The sequence below is a fragment of the Pygoscelis adeliae genome, unplaced genomic scaffold, assembly GCF_000699105.1.
Source record: "Pygoscelis adeliae isolate BGI_AS28 unplaced genomic scaffold, ASM69910v1 Scaffold154, whole genome shotgun sequence".
Classification (NCBI taxonomy): Eukaryota; Metazoa; Chordata; class Aves; order Sphenisciformes; family Spheniscidae; genus Pygoscelis; species Pygoscelis adeliae.
This window is the reverse complement of record NW_008825113.1, coordinates 2,455,784-2,469,370: the sequence shown is the minus strand read 5'-3', so window position 1 is coordinate 2,469,370 and position 13,587 is coordinate 2,455,784. Positions and strand designations below refer to the sequence as shown.

At 43.5% G+C, this 13,587-nt stretch overlaps 1 protein-coding gene across 1 annotated transcript; it reads right to left on the bottom strand.

Annotated features, from left to right (window-relative positions):
* Positions 1–6,733: 6,733 nt before the first annotated feature.
* LOC103920269 (carbonyl reductase [NADPH] 1-like) lies at positions 6,734–13,587 on the bottom strand. Its single transcript, XM_009327962.1, has 3 exons — positions 13,269–13,587; positions 9,583–9,690; positions 6,734–7,771 (listed from the first exon to the last, which is right to left on the bottom strand). The coding sequence occupies exons 1-3, from the start codon at positions 13,552–13,554 to the stop codon at positions 7,335–7,337; spliced, it is 831 nt and encodes a 276-aa protein (XP_009326237.1). The 5' UTR covers positions 13,555–13,587; the 3' UTR covers positions 6,734–7,334.

Genomic DNA, 13,587 nt, shown 5'->3' with positions numbered 1-13,587 from the left:
CTCGCGTGTCCCCCCCCCACGCTGGGGCGTCGCACCGCCCGCCGCAAGTACGGGCGTCCCTGCGCGGAGCTGGGCAGCGAGGGCTGTTACCTGCTCCTCCAGGCGAAGTAAGTTGCAGCATCTCCATTGCACGGAAGCCAGTAAAGGCACGTTTGACAGTTTTGCTTCTGTTCCAGCCGGTTTTAGGCGTGAAGCGCTTCTGGCAAATTTTGTAGACGCAGCTTTCACGGGGATTCGGTTGTTACATTTATAGAAGGCTCAAGTCCAATGTAAGAAGCCCTCTGTTCTTCACAAAGGGCTTCAAAGGAAGTTAATGTGCTAGATTTTTCGTACTCTTATGGCAAATAAAGAAACTAGCAAAGTACCCGTGGGAAGAAAAATACCTGATCTTGCCAGACGAGGATTTATGTACTGTGGAAGCATACTATTTAACCTCAGCTTTTTTTTTTTTGTTTCCCCCCCACATGCAGGCAGAACATAATCCCGGTAGTCCAAAGTAGCCGAAAAAGTCAAGGAAAAATAACCTGCTCAGCTATTCAAGATGAGAGAACAGAAAACTGTGGCTTCTAAGACTGTGATGGATACTGTTTCAGCAAGGATCTCCAGGAAGTTTTACGTGCATATACTCTTTTATTTTCTTGAGAGCTTTCCCCTTCCTAGCTAGATTTTGGTAATATAATTTGGCATGTTGTTCTTCCAGAAAATGAAAGCTACGGTTACTGGCAGCTAACGAGACTGCTTTATGCGCGTGCTGGAAGGATGGAAGCAAGACGGGAAGGCAGGAAGGCTTCCGCCTCTGCTTTCGCTCCCCAGTTGTGCACATCTCCAACGGCCAGGCCAGGTACCAAAACGCACTGCTGGCCTAGCTTCAGCACGTGCCATCTCACTACGACGTTTTGGCATTCAGTTCTTCACAAGCTTTCATACGGCCCACCCCATCCACTCGGGAAGCCAGCGTCTGCCCGCAGCGCCGAGGCCAGCGTGGAGGCCTGACAGGCTGGGTAACCTCAGAGAAATGCGTAACACCTGTGGGAAATCTGGGTGGCAAAATATTAAAACGTTTTGCAGTGATTTACAGCTTTATTGTAGATCTGTCATCATTTTAAAAGACAAATCTTCAGAAATGGGGTGGTATTAGAGCACACAGTCCATCAGGTTCTAAATTCAGATGGGGCTTCCTCCTAACGCAGTAAACTGACTCGATCATTTGAATATAACATTTTTCCTTAGGTATACATGGCAGTAGATCCATTCAGTACCATGGGCATCAACGTAGCTTATCTTTCTAAACTGCAATGCCATCAATTTAAGTTTCAGTTTCTAAATTTTAGGGTGTCCTGGTTTCAGCTGGGACAGAGTCAATTTTTTTCCTAGTAGCTGGTACAGTGCTGTGTTTTGGATTTAGGATGAGAATAACGTTGATAACGCACCCATGTTTCAGTTGTTGCTGAGCAGTGCTTACACTAGTCAAGGCCTTTCCAGCTTCCCATGCTCTACCGACTGAGAAGGCTGGAGGTGCACAAGAAGCCAGGAGGGGGCACGGCCAGCATGCTCAGCATATAGAGGTGGGGGAAAGCTGGCCGGGGGGGGCTGCTGCTCAGGGACTGGCTGGGCATCGGTCGGCAGGTGGTGAGCAATTGCATGGTGCATCACTTGCTTTGTATGTTTATTATTATTATTATTACTACTTTGTTTTATTTCAATTATTAAACTGTTCTTATCTCAACCCATGAGCTTTCTCACTTTTACTCTTCTGATTCCCCCCCCCATCCCACCGGGGGAGGGGAGACTGAGCAAGTGGCTGCGTTGTGCTTAGCTGCCGGCTGAGGTTAAACCATGACATAGGGGTTTGTAACTTTCAAGGTAGCGTAGCTTAGTTCTTGGGAATGAAGGTCAGTGCTTCTGAATACGTGCCCGACTGAGCAAAGAACTTGTATTTTTGATGATGTCCTTAACACATGGCATTTATGTCCTAAAATATAGCATGTTACTTAGGATATTTTAAAATTAGTTTCTGAGGGTTTGCTCTCTCTTCAGCAGCTCTTTTTCTTGCAAATTGGTGTTCTTTGACTGCACCAGTGGTATGCGTGGGTGCCTAACTATATTCATTTCATTCAGATTTCCACCTAACTTCTGAACCCATTTGCCATTTCTACCACAAGACAGAGGTCTTCTAGAATTTCAAAGAACCGGGCAGTCAGGTGGAGGAGAGAGATCCTCCCGGGCTCCCGCTGAGGGAACGGCTGCAGTATCAGGTCAGCTGCCGGCAGGCACCGGAGCGTCTCCTGACGGAGAGGCCACGGAAGTGCTCAGCCTGCTGGGAAGCTTTGCTCAGAACATGCGCCAAAACCGACCAACCTCCAGACCAATCCACTTCCTCTGCTCTTGTGCTTACAAAGCTGCTGGTTGGTAAATCATCTGAAAAATTACTCCGAATGCTGTTTTTTGTATCAGAGGTTATGATAATTCAAAGCATGCCTATCATACTAGCTATTCAGGACTTCCTTTCAGGAAAGGCTATAAATCAGTTTGTTATATGCACCATGGCAGCACTGCCCATGCTAAATCCTGGCCCTCGGATGGCATCAATAGATTTACCGATGTAATCACTTCTGGAGACAGCCAGGCTGCATTTCAATCTAATGAACATTCACGTTAACTTCCACGTGACATTGACATAAATCTGTTTGGTTCGTACTGGAAAAGTCTACTCCAATCGTATACCACTTGTCAGACTTTTTTTTTTTTTTTTAGAAATATCCCTCGCAATTTAAAACATGAAATTTCTACCATGAAATTATATAGCATTTCTCTTATTTACTAAGGGAAGTTTAACAAGTTGCTTACTTTCAGTATTTTATCTCGCTAGCAGAGTCTAAAACAATACATTCACAAATAAAACACCACCAGAGCCACTACTGCCATATGTCCTCTAAATACTGTGTAACTCCAATCAAACAAAGCAGGCAATGCCCATCAGATCAGGGTGTCTGAGTATGTGGGTATGTACCTGAAGAGAGACAGGGTAAGATTTTAAGAGTGCTGAGTAACCGCAACTCTAGATCAGTGAGCAAGGTCCAAAGACAAGACAACAATCCAAACTGTGAAATGTGAAGTTGGGTATTGTTCGTTCAGATGCAAGTGCTATGGATAGCTAACCTGGTGAAGAGATCTACAGACGATGAAAACTGGCCTCCAAGACCAGAACTTTGCCCAGCTGACAGTTTCTTTTATTGTCAGCTCCAAAATGAAATCTTTGCAGAACAAAAGCTGAAGAATTTCCATTGTAAAACATTATTGTTCCTTCCCTTTTTTAATTATTTGAGATTAAAAAGCTAAAAACATTCCTATACTAGCGTGAGACGAGTTTGAATTATATTCTGCATTTAAGTGTTTTAAGTAATACTGGGCGGCATATATAATCTAAATGTTCTTGACGCATTTTTAGGCTGAGAGGAACACCACAGCATTCAAAGTCAGGACACTGCCTACATGTTGGGTTATACTACTGTAAGAGATGGGTTCAATTAATATTATCTATGGACATAAATGAATTCTCAAGAGTTCTTGTCATCTTCATTATTTATCTAGGAAAAGACTTAAATGGAAAGTTTAAGGAAACAACTTGTTAAGCTAGGTGTACTGTCTTCATCTTTTTAGGTAAACTGACCTCAAACTCTCTAGGCATGTCTACGGTGCAGTTTTGAAAACCAAAAGCACTGCACCACACAGCAGTGGAACCATAATGGATACAAAAGTCTGGTCCACACTATAGTTATCAGCGTTGCAGGGGATCCAGATAGAAATGACCTGGTTGTAATCCCCTTTAGATTCAAAAAGGTTTAGAGCAGACCAGTCTCCCTACTGATTGCCCCCATACCTTCAGATCACTGGCTTTCCAAAGCAAAGCTCTGCCGAACAGCCGGCCTACTACAGCCTTTGAAAACGATGGCTGCATTGTTAACCAGCACACTGGGATGTCTGCAGCTTCTCCTTCAGAAGTCCCAGAGGCCTTGCACGCTGTTTATATCCAGCTGATGCGGCAGCAGGTTCAGCTTCCGCTCCCAAAGTTTTGCTGCTGCTGCCTGACTGCATCCTGCACAAGCTACGGCATCCCCAAGAAACTGCCTCCGCTGAGCTCTCACAATTGTGAATCCAATTTCTTTATTGTCCCACGTCACCACAGCTACTGCATTGCCAGACATTTTATTTGGCTAATAAATTCCAAAGTAAAAATGGTAGTGACGTGCTGTAAAAAGAAAAGCAGTAAATCATGTGTAAAAGTTTTATACAGTACAACAGATCATTATTATTTCATCCTTTTCCTAACCCTTAAACTTTACACAATAACCACTCAGCAAGCATGCCAGAATCTGAACGCAACGAAATACTTCAGACACAACGGACATGGGAGAGAAGCAGAGAGGCAGCTTTAAAAAAAAAAAAAATAAAAATTTGGTTGAACAATGCAAGCTCTGTCCAAAGATCCAGCCTGCCACACACGCTGTACAGCCCGTCCTCTGATTCTGCTCTCAGCAAACAGCCCTCCCCTGGCAGGCTGCCCCGCGTGGTGCCAGCTCTGTTCCCAGGACACAGTCCTCCTACCAGTGCCACCGGGGGATGTGCTTCTCCTGCATAAGCTCCTTCCTGACTCTGACGGGTCCTGTGAACAGCCAATATTTTCTGCCTCGTTTCCACCTCCTACATCTGAGGTTGTATCCACACAGCTGATTCTCCTGCCTTGAGTACCGCACCACAGCTGCAAAGGTTGTGAAAAGATCTGTCATCTGTTATTCTTTCTGTTGATACCAGAAAAAACTGTCTATATTATAATCAATTTCACCACGAGAAATGACATTTCTGAAGATGACTACTTAGCCACCATCTTCCACTTCGCTTCCTTACCCTAAAACAGGGTAAGTAGGTTTAACGAAGAACAAGCACTGTGAAAGAGCTTAATATAAGAAGTTGAAATACATCTTTTGTAAAACTTTCAAACCTATAATTTGTTTGGCTTGAATGTAAAAAACAAACCAACCCAGCTACTGGGTTAGACTTAAGAAGGAGCTTTACAGAGCACAGGGGATACTTAGAAACTACTTTGTATTTAACAATGGATACTATCCAGCTACGGTAAACTTACCTAGGACCCTTACGTAAGCCTAGTCTTTGCACAAACCGTATGAAAGCTGGGTCAAGGTTTGTTTGGAAAGTTTGTACGTGCCAACCGGGAGGGCACGCAACTTTTGAAACTTAACGACTCAAGCAGCATTTCAAGTATGAAGAACTAGGTATGATTCTCCACTGTTGGACTGCATCTCTTAAAGTCCTGCACAAATCATTACTAAATCAGAACAGCTGTGCTTTATTTTGCTGAGATACCATTAACACAACTAGAAGAGCATACACAAACCATGGGTCTTTCTGTTGCACATCAGAATGATAGTCAAGTTACCGTATTAACTGGATGGCTTTTGGAGCTATCATACTGCAGGCAGTATGTCGGTAGTACATAAAATGCATTAAAACCTTTATATGGGGATTTTTTAACTGATCTGTTGCCCTTAAACTAAAGGCCTCAGATTTTTTTCTCCACTGAGAATAGATTAACATGAGAACTTTTGGGGCAGCACTGATCCTGCTCTTCAGTGAGCTCTGGGCCATGACTCATTTGGCAATACTTCCATCTTCATAAAAAACAATAGCTACTGTATCCTTAAAAGTCCAACTAATAATCACACCTTTGTTCTGTGCTGCTAAGTGATTACCAAAACCACACATATTATTTATGTCCAACGTCTTTTGATCCAAGGCTTCCCTGAACACAAACTGTACCAGGGGAAGCCAACATAAAACCCAGTCAGCTAAGCCACTTTGGCATTGTCTTGCTGACTCCTGATTGACATATCCATTGCCGATTTGTCATTACTAATGACAGGTTTATAGGCAATTGTTTCCAGCTCCTTCAGCTTCTCACAGCAAGAGGAAGAGGGCAGCAGCCTCCCCCTGCAGAGCACAGCGCTGTGCTGTGGGAGACAGGGCAGGGCCCCGGAGCCCCCCCCCCCCCGCAGGACGTGGTGGAGAAAGAGCTGAACGGTTCTAGCCTGGGGGTGACCAAACCCCGCTTCACTCCAGCCCCCGGCAGCCAGCTGCCCCACAGCCTGGGGCAGCACACTTGCCCTGCCCTACCCCTAGGCTGCCTCTGCTGCCACATGGCTCCACCTCTACAGCTTGAAGTGCCGTGGCAACCTTTCAAGATTAAGCATTTGAAATGCAATAACCAACATTTAAAATGAGAAAACAAATTTGGTGCTCTCCATGTCATTGCTTCCTCTACTTGTGATTTTGCTTGGATGACTTGTTTTGGTTACCGTGATAATGATGAATTTCAGTCCTATCCTGTAATAGCATTGTAACATTTACAGTTCATTTTCTCCTCTACATGGAGAGCACTTAATCCAGGTTTTTAATAAGGAAACTTCTGGCTGTGCAAGAAATGAACTGGAAGCCCTGAGGAACACTTTGCTATATCACTTCTATAGTTTATTTTCTCTTTATATAGTCCAAACATCACACATTCCAGCTACAAACTTAGATGCAGAAAATGAAAGTGTATTTTCAAACATTATAAACTTTTAGTATCAGAGTAAACCAGTTGGATGAAAACAAATCAGTAAGTAATCACTTATTGACATACATATTAATAAAGCCAACTGATTAGGTTCTATTAACAGTATGTCATTGCTATTTTTATTTTCACCTAATTCCATTTTGTACTGATAATAAGGAATCTCTATACAGCAGTGATTCTGTTCTGGTCTTATTAGCCTCCCCCCAAACCGGTCAGACTGTAGATCTCAGAACAACGCCCTCCCCCTTTAAGAAACCCTGCACAACCTCAAGAAGCAACTATGGTCCCTAGAAAGATCTATTGTGCTGAGAAAGAGTAAGGCATCTGCTTCCTCTTAGAAATTCCTCAGCCCTCCCAGAAAGGCAGGCAATGATTTAATTAAGAGTAAGCGCAGATAACAAGGTCAGGCACCTCTGCATTAGGACAACACCAAATTAGCCTGTATCATCGGGGCTGGAACACCCACAAGTCAGATTTTGGGCTACGGAGTCAATGCCGTGAGCAGGCTAATGGAGACTACTGGGAAGCATACCCTGGTGTAGACTTAATCCCAGAGGAGTACCGTAACTGTAGCCCTCACTGCAATGATAAAGGACCCTGCTGCTGCTGTGGACAGGATGAGACTGCTCTGGGTAAATGCCCCACCAGGGCACAGGCTAATCCACAGTCATATTACTGCTTGCACGGGTCCACATACATAAGCTCACCAGGTTCGAACAGTTTTGTTGCTAAGAAACTGACCATGAGGACCATCAGCATCAGAAGGCAAAAGGGCCAAATAAACTGGGGTCTCAGCCCCTTCATCTGGCGATTTAGGGGCTTGAGGCCCTGCCATGTCTGTTCTCACCCATCCAGGACAGCAGGCATTGAGAAGGATGTGGTCACCTTTTCTTTTCTCATTTAACATCCTGGCTTGAATCCTGGACAAGACTGTGACACCAATTTTGGACACCCCATAGGCAGTATTTGGCCAACCCTCTTTCTCATGCACACTTTTCTTGGTATCTTCCACAAATTTGGTCATGAGTTCCACTAACTCATCCTCAGTGATCGTGTCGCTGCGAAACTTCTGCTGTAGTTCTTGGCTGCAGCCTCCCAGAGCTGAGCTACTTACCATACTAGAGACATTCACCACTCTACCTGGTAAAAGAGAATAAAGGCTGATTACTTTTACACACATTAAACAAGCCCAGACACTGAAGTGAGCTTGCTCTACAGTTATATATTCACTACTTAGCTGAATACCCGTAAAATATTTTGGGGGGGCTATTTTGCAGAGCTGCTGGAAGATCACAGTTAACTCAACGTCAAGTGTTTCTAGTGAATTCCATTACAGAGGGTAATTTAAGGTGTGAACCTGCAAAAGCTCTCTATCGAACTTCAGGTATTCTTCCAGGAAATAGCCTGTTACAATCTGTAGGCATAGTCATAGTAGTAAATGGCTTTCTCAGTAACGGCAGCCAGACTTTACTCTCAAAGTTCTGGTCGAAAAAGTTTTCACTTCTGCAACAGCTTGAGTAAAGTGCCACGAGAATGCACCTCAAAAGCCAGAATAATAGAGAATTCAGCAAAAGCAATCTAGTTCTTAATGCAGCGAGACCATCAGCTTGTTTACAGAATACCTGAAGATTTACAAATCCCAGCATGCAAAACTGGAGTAAGCTATTTATCTCCCAGCACTTCAGTACAGAGGAATGAGTCAGCTGAATCAGTAATTCACTCATCTTCCCCAAAATTATGTTACACTGTTTCCCTCTTTCTTGCTGGTTCACAGCCATTCAGGCGATGAACTAGGGAATGAACATGAGGATTTAGATCTTAAAAGCCATAGAAATTAATCCTTTCTGTTAATGACTTTATTAACACATTTGCCCTTCACCCTTAGTACAAGAGGACTAAGTTGCAATTTTGGCACTGTTTACTCTCTCCCCTACCAGCCCCCAAAATTAATTTGCTCTATCCTTCCCTTCCTCCCTAGGGACTAACAGTTCCCAACTTCCCTCTCATCTACTCGACTTTTCTCTTAAAAACCTAGACATATTTAGGTGTTGGTATAGACAACATTTCATTCATAGCAGCAAGCACTTATCCAAATATCCATGAAAATATCTAGTGATCACAAGGCTTGAAAACAATTGAATTAAAACCAAAACAAAACAACCCAACACCTTAGATTTGGTGTGAGTACTGGATCCAAATAACCTCCTTTCAAATCATCAGTGATATCTCAGTAGCATTCCAGGGCACTTCCAGTGCTCCCAGGTTTCGAGAACAGGAGCATTTTGTGCAGGACAGCCATCCAACAAGTACAGATTATTTGCATGTGGCTAACACCTCTTTATTATCGATGCATCTATCTTTTGACCCTGGTCCATTCTATCCACCACTTTTGGTAAAGTGTTTTCTTCCAGTTCCTCCTAACACGACCAAACACAGTAACTTAATGTACATCTTCAAGTGCCATTTATAACTACATCACTAGACACTTGCACATACAGCAAAGGCTGTGATCTAGCTAGAGACAGACCAACAGCCTCTTGAGAAGGTTTCCTCAGCAGCAGCAAGAACAGGCATGTCACATCAAACTCAGCCAAAACACTGTTTTTAGGTACTTCCTTATCCTAGGTGTATCATCAAAAGGTCCTTTCTGAAGCAGTAACAATTTATGTAGGCAGATATCATGGACAGAACATGGGTAAGTTCTTCACGTCTTCTTGAGGGCACCATGAGAATTCCACTTCAATCCATAACAGAAGAGTGTGACCGGCTTGAAGGTAGATGCAAATATACAGAGCAGACACATTTTGGGGGTCATGAAAGGCCATCTGTACAGCCAGGTGCACTCCTCTTGCTATGGGGCAGTGTGCTTCTGAGACAGGACAGGATTCTCCCATTTAACGAGGACCAAAATTCATATAAAACTATTTCTCTACTTGTTATGTTACACTCACCATAAGGCTTCACGAGAGGCAACAATTCTGTGCAGACATTCCTGGTTCCAAAAAAGTTTGTCTTCAGCGTAACCTCTGCTTGGACCGCAAATGGCGTTGTGTCACGAACTTTTCATAAGAGGTGGTAGCAAGGGAGGGGGGGAAAAAAAAATAAAAATCAGAATTGTACTACTGTTCGAAAGGAAGTTACCAAACTTTTGGGTTTTGGTAGTTTATCTTAGTTCCTTCTTTTTTTTTTTGATAATTAGGAAACAGGCATATATGATCAATTAAAATACATAAGAAAAAAAGCAACATCACTAACACTCACATTCTTATTAATGAAAAGATCCAGCTCTGCGATATTATATTAATAATGAGCTAGTTATGTTTTCACCTCTCCTTAGCTGAAGGCTTTAGCTTTGCCACAGGAGAGTCGGTTGTATCACTCTGCAGAGTCATTTGCCAACCCACAGGCCATTTGTCTTTCTGCCTTTTATATGGAAGAGACAAGGAAAGATTGCTCTCACAGGGTGTGCTGCCCAACCTGCCCACTGACCTGCCTGTACTTACTCACACCCAGTGCTCAGTCTGGGCTGCCACTACCACGTGCAAGTAAACTTTGAGGTGCCCTCTCCTCTTAAATGCATAGCACAGCACTTTGCCACCATCCTGAGATACCGGGGGAGGGGAGGGAGCAGAGGGGAAATCAGAAGAGAAGATCCTGAATCTAGGATGCTGCCAATGAAGATGCAAAAGTTAGAGTCTACCACCCTGGTACTAACATCCAACAACACGGCAGACGACTGCTTCTATATCCTGACTCTTACGTTGTCATGTCTTGGGTTCTTAGCTGGGACTTGAAGTCAGAGCAGTGCCAAATTGCAACAAGCACTGTAAAAGCTTCTAAAAAGAATGCAGGGGTAAGATTTTATGCAGACTGAAAAAACCAACCAACCAACCAAACAAACCCCATCAACCCCAAAACTGATAAACACTTGCGTCATAAATCACCCCCTGAACTGACAGATCTGTGCTAACACAAGCAAAAGAGTGGGAAGTAGCAGCTAGGAAAGGGAGCTGATTTAGGCAAGCATAAGCAGACCATGGAACTGCACTGTAAGGGTATGATTTCATCAGACAGAATTGACAGCTTGCCACCACCGAAAGTGGTTAGGATGTGCCATCAGCTGACAATTTGGTTCAGCAATAAGCCATATGCTACGCGTCCTCCATTTTGAGGGGGAAGTCAGAGTTAAAGTAACAGTATTCCTTCTCTTCTGCTACAGGCTCTATATCTGCAGTGATGAGGGCTACCTACATAGATTAGGCAGGTCTTCACTTGTCTTCGCAGCCCAGACCTATGTAAACTCAAAAGAGAACCAGTAACAGGTCATTTAGTATGTAATGTAGTTGTGTTTTTATTGTAAAACACAGCTTTAATGGCCGACTTATTTATACTCTCAAACAATGGGCACCGATGGCATGAAGTTTTGCAAATCGCTTGCATTTAAATCCAAGACATGAAGCCAGACTGTGAGCTATTGCAAGAGTTATGACAGCGAGAGAAGAAAAGAAACTGAAAACCTACACAACTCCAAACTGCTGCTTCCATACCCACCTTGCAAGAGAGAAGCTTCCTTACACTCCAAAACCCACTCATTTGTCTAACAAGATGTATTACTTGTAACATCTGATAGATATACACTCCCCTAATTTAACAAGCATTACTAGAATGACTGTTCTTACAGAAGCTCATCCAGAAGGCAACCCACGGGAACATAATCATTTCATACATGAACAGTTTTTGCTGGACTAAGGACTTTGCTGGACTATCTGTAGTGCAGCACAAAAACTGAACAACAAATTAAATTTAATGGTAAATCTAATCTTTGACAGACAGCAATGACACACAGTACTACAATAAAGAAAGGAAAGCATAAATTCTGGGATGGTGGCAGAAACCTGGCAAGGCAAGAAGCAAGCTTGAGTAGAAACGCCAATCCCAGAAGCAAGAATTAAAGGCAAAATATGAGATAAGCATCACAGCAAGTTCTTACATAGGTGTTAAACCCTCTAGCCTCTGTGCTAGATACACAACAGTTACAACTGGCTCCTCTATCACACTTCTTAATTGTATGACCTACTGCTGACTCATAGTAAGTTGTCAGCTTGGAGAAAGTCTAAGCTAAACATCTGGAAGCAACTTCTGAATAAAAAAAAAAAAATCTATGACATAGTAAAGGAAGTAACAGGAACTCCACTGGTCACACTGTTTTACCCATTTACCTGTTCAGTGGCTCCACAATAATAAATCTAAGATCTCTCACAGATGAGCTCTAGCAAATCTTGCTGCAGCAATTTGAGGAGCTTTTATTTCACCTGTCCAGGTACCCACTTTGATGGAGGCTACAGCTGCTGCAAAGTCAGCAACAGGAAAAACACGCTGCACTTCAATTGTTGTAGTTGCAGCCCAGTCTTGCTCAAACTCACTGTCACTAGTAGGTTGAGCTAAGGCCCTGATTGTGAATTGAAGAAATACTGCTCTGGGCACCTGCAGGCTTTATAAATGATATGCATGGACAGAGATACAATCTTTGAACTGTTGCTGCAAGGTTTTAACACGTTTCTATCTCGAGCACATCCTGAAGCTCAGACAATTATATTGAGTTGCCTCCTATTAAGCTGATCTTGAACACAAGCAATCTTCCTGAAAAATACCATGCAAAGTATACAGCGACTGGACTTCAGAACACCATTGCTGCACTCCCACTACATGAGAAACTCCATCTTCAGCAGCAGGTGAGATTTCATCCATACTACATGACAGGCCTCCTTAACTCATGCTGTGAGCAGATGAATCAGCACAACACTGTGCTTGAACAGTTACATGTCCTACCTGGAGATCAGGCAAGGAGATTTAAAAAAAAAAACAAAAACAAAGCCCCAAAAAACCAGAAAATATGGAAGGAACTGGCAGGGAAATGAACTAGTAGTCATGCTTGTGATTTGCTCTACCTGGAGCTAACATGATTCTCAACTTGTTTTTATAAATACCTACAAGGAGAATGCACTCTTCTACCTTACAACTGCGGTCTTCCTCACTTTCCCTGCCTTCCTGTCCACTAGAAGATGAAAGGGTTAAATTCTTGCTCAGCACAGCAAAATTTAGGTTAACTGTTCTATAGGTGACTGAATGGCCTAAGAAAGTTAAAGATAAGTAAAGATGACAAAAATCACCGAGGGCCAAAGGTTCTTTTTTATCAGCTGGAATCCTTGACCAGGTAATGCATAAAACAGGCTCGCAGAAGAGAGAAAACACAGATCCCCGAGGAACGCGGCTGATATTCACACAGATGATGGACTCCCATGGGCCTGGTGAAACTCATGGGCACTGAGGCAATAAACCCAACTCTGCTCACGTGCGCTGTCTGCCTCAAGTATTTTCATTCTCTGTATGTGATGCAAATACAATACTCCAGGGAAGCATCTTTACATGCACAGTTAGTGCAACAGATGCTAGAGGAAGAGCCATTTCACATTGCCCTCTCATGCTTAAGGGAGGCAGCTTGCCCAGCCAAAAAAACAGCATGCCATTAGCACGGGAGTCCCATATAAGTAGCTCTGTAAAATCCTTGAAGCATCTACTATCCTTCTCCACATAGCTTTGCAGCACATAGGACTATCCCAAACAGTCCACCTCCTACCTTTGAAAGCGATCCCTGCATTGTTAACCAGCACGTTCAGCCCTCCATACTTCTCCTTTAGGAAGTCACGGAGAGCTCTGATGCTCTGCAGATCATCGATATCCAGCTGATGGAAGAGCGCACACAGCCCTTCCTCCTGGAGCTTTGCCACCGCTTTCTGGCCACGGCCAGGGTCTCGGGCTGTCAGGTACACATCCCCTGGGAACTGCTTGCATAGAGCCCGCACAATTGCAAATCCAATTCCTTTGTTGGACCCGGTCACCACAGCCACTGGCACGTTGGACATTGTCCTCTCTGAATATATGCAAAAGTGACAGCA

Coding starts and splice junctions, on each gene's coding strand:
- LOC103920269 (XM_009327962.1), bottom strand. CDS start 13,554: ATGTCCAACGTGCCAGTGGCTGTGGTGACCGGGTCCAACAAAGGAATT. Junction 9,691..13,268: donor TGCAGGGATCGCTTTCAAAG/GTAGGAGGTGGA, acceptor TCTTATGAAAAG/TTCGTGACACAACGCCATTT. Junction 7,772..9,582: donor GCCTCTCGTGAAGCCTTATG/GTGAGTGTAACA, acceptor CTCTTTTACCAG/GTAGAGTGGTGAATGTCTCT.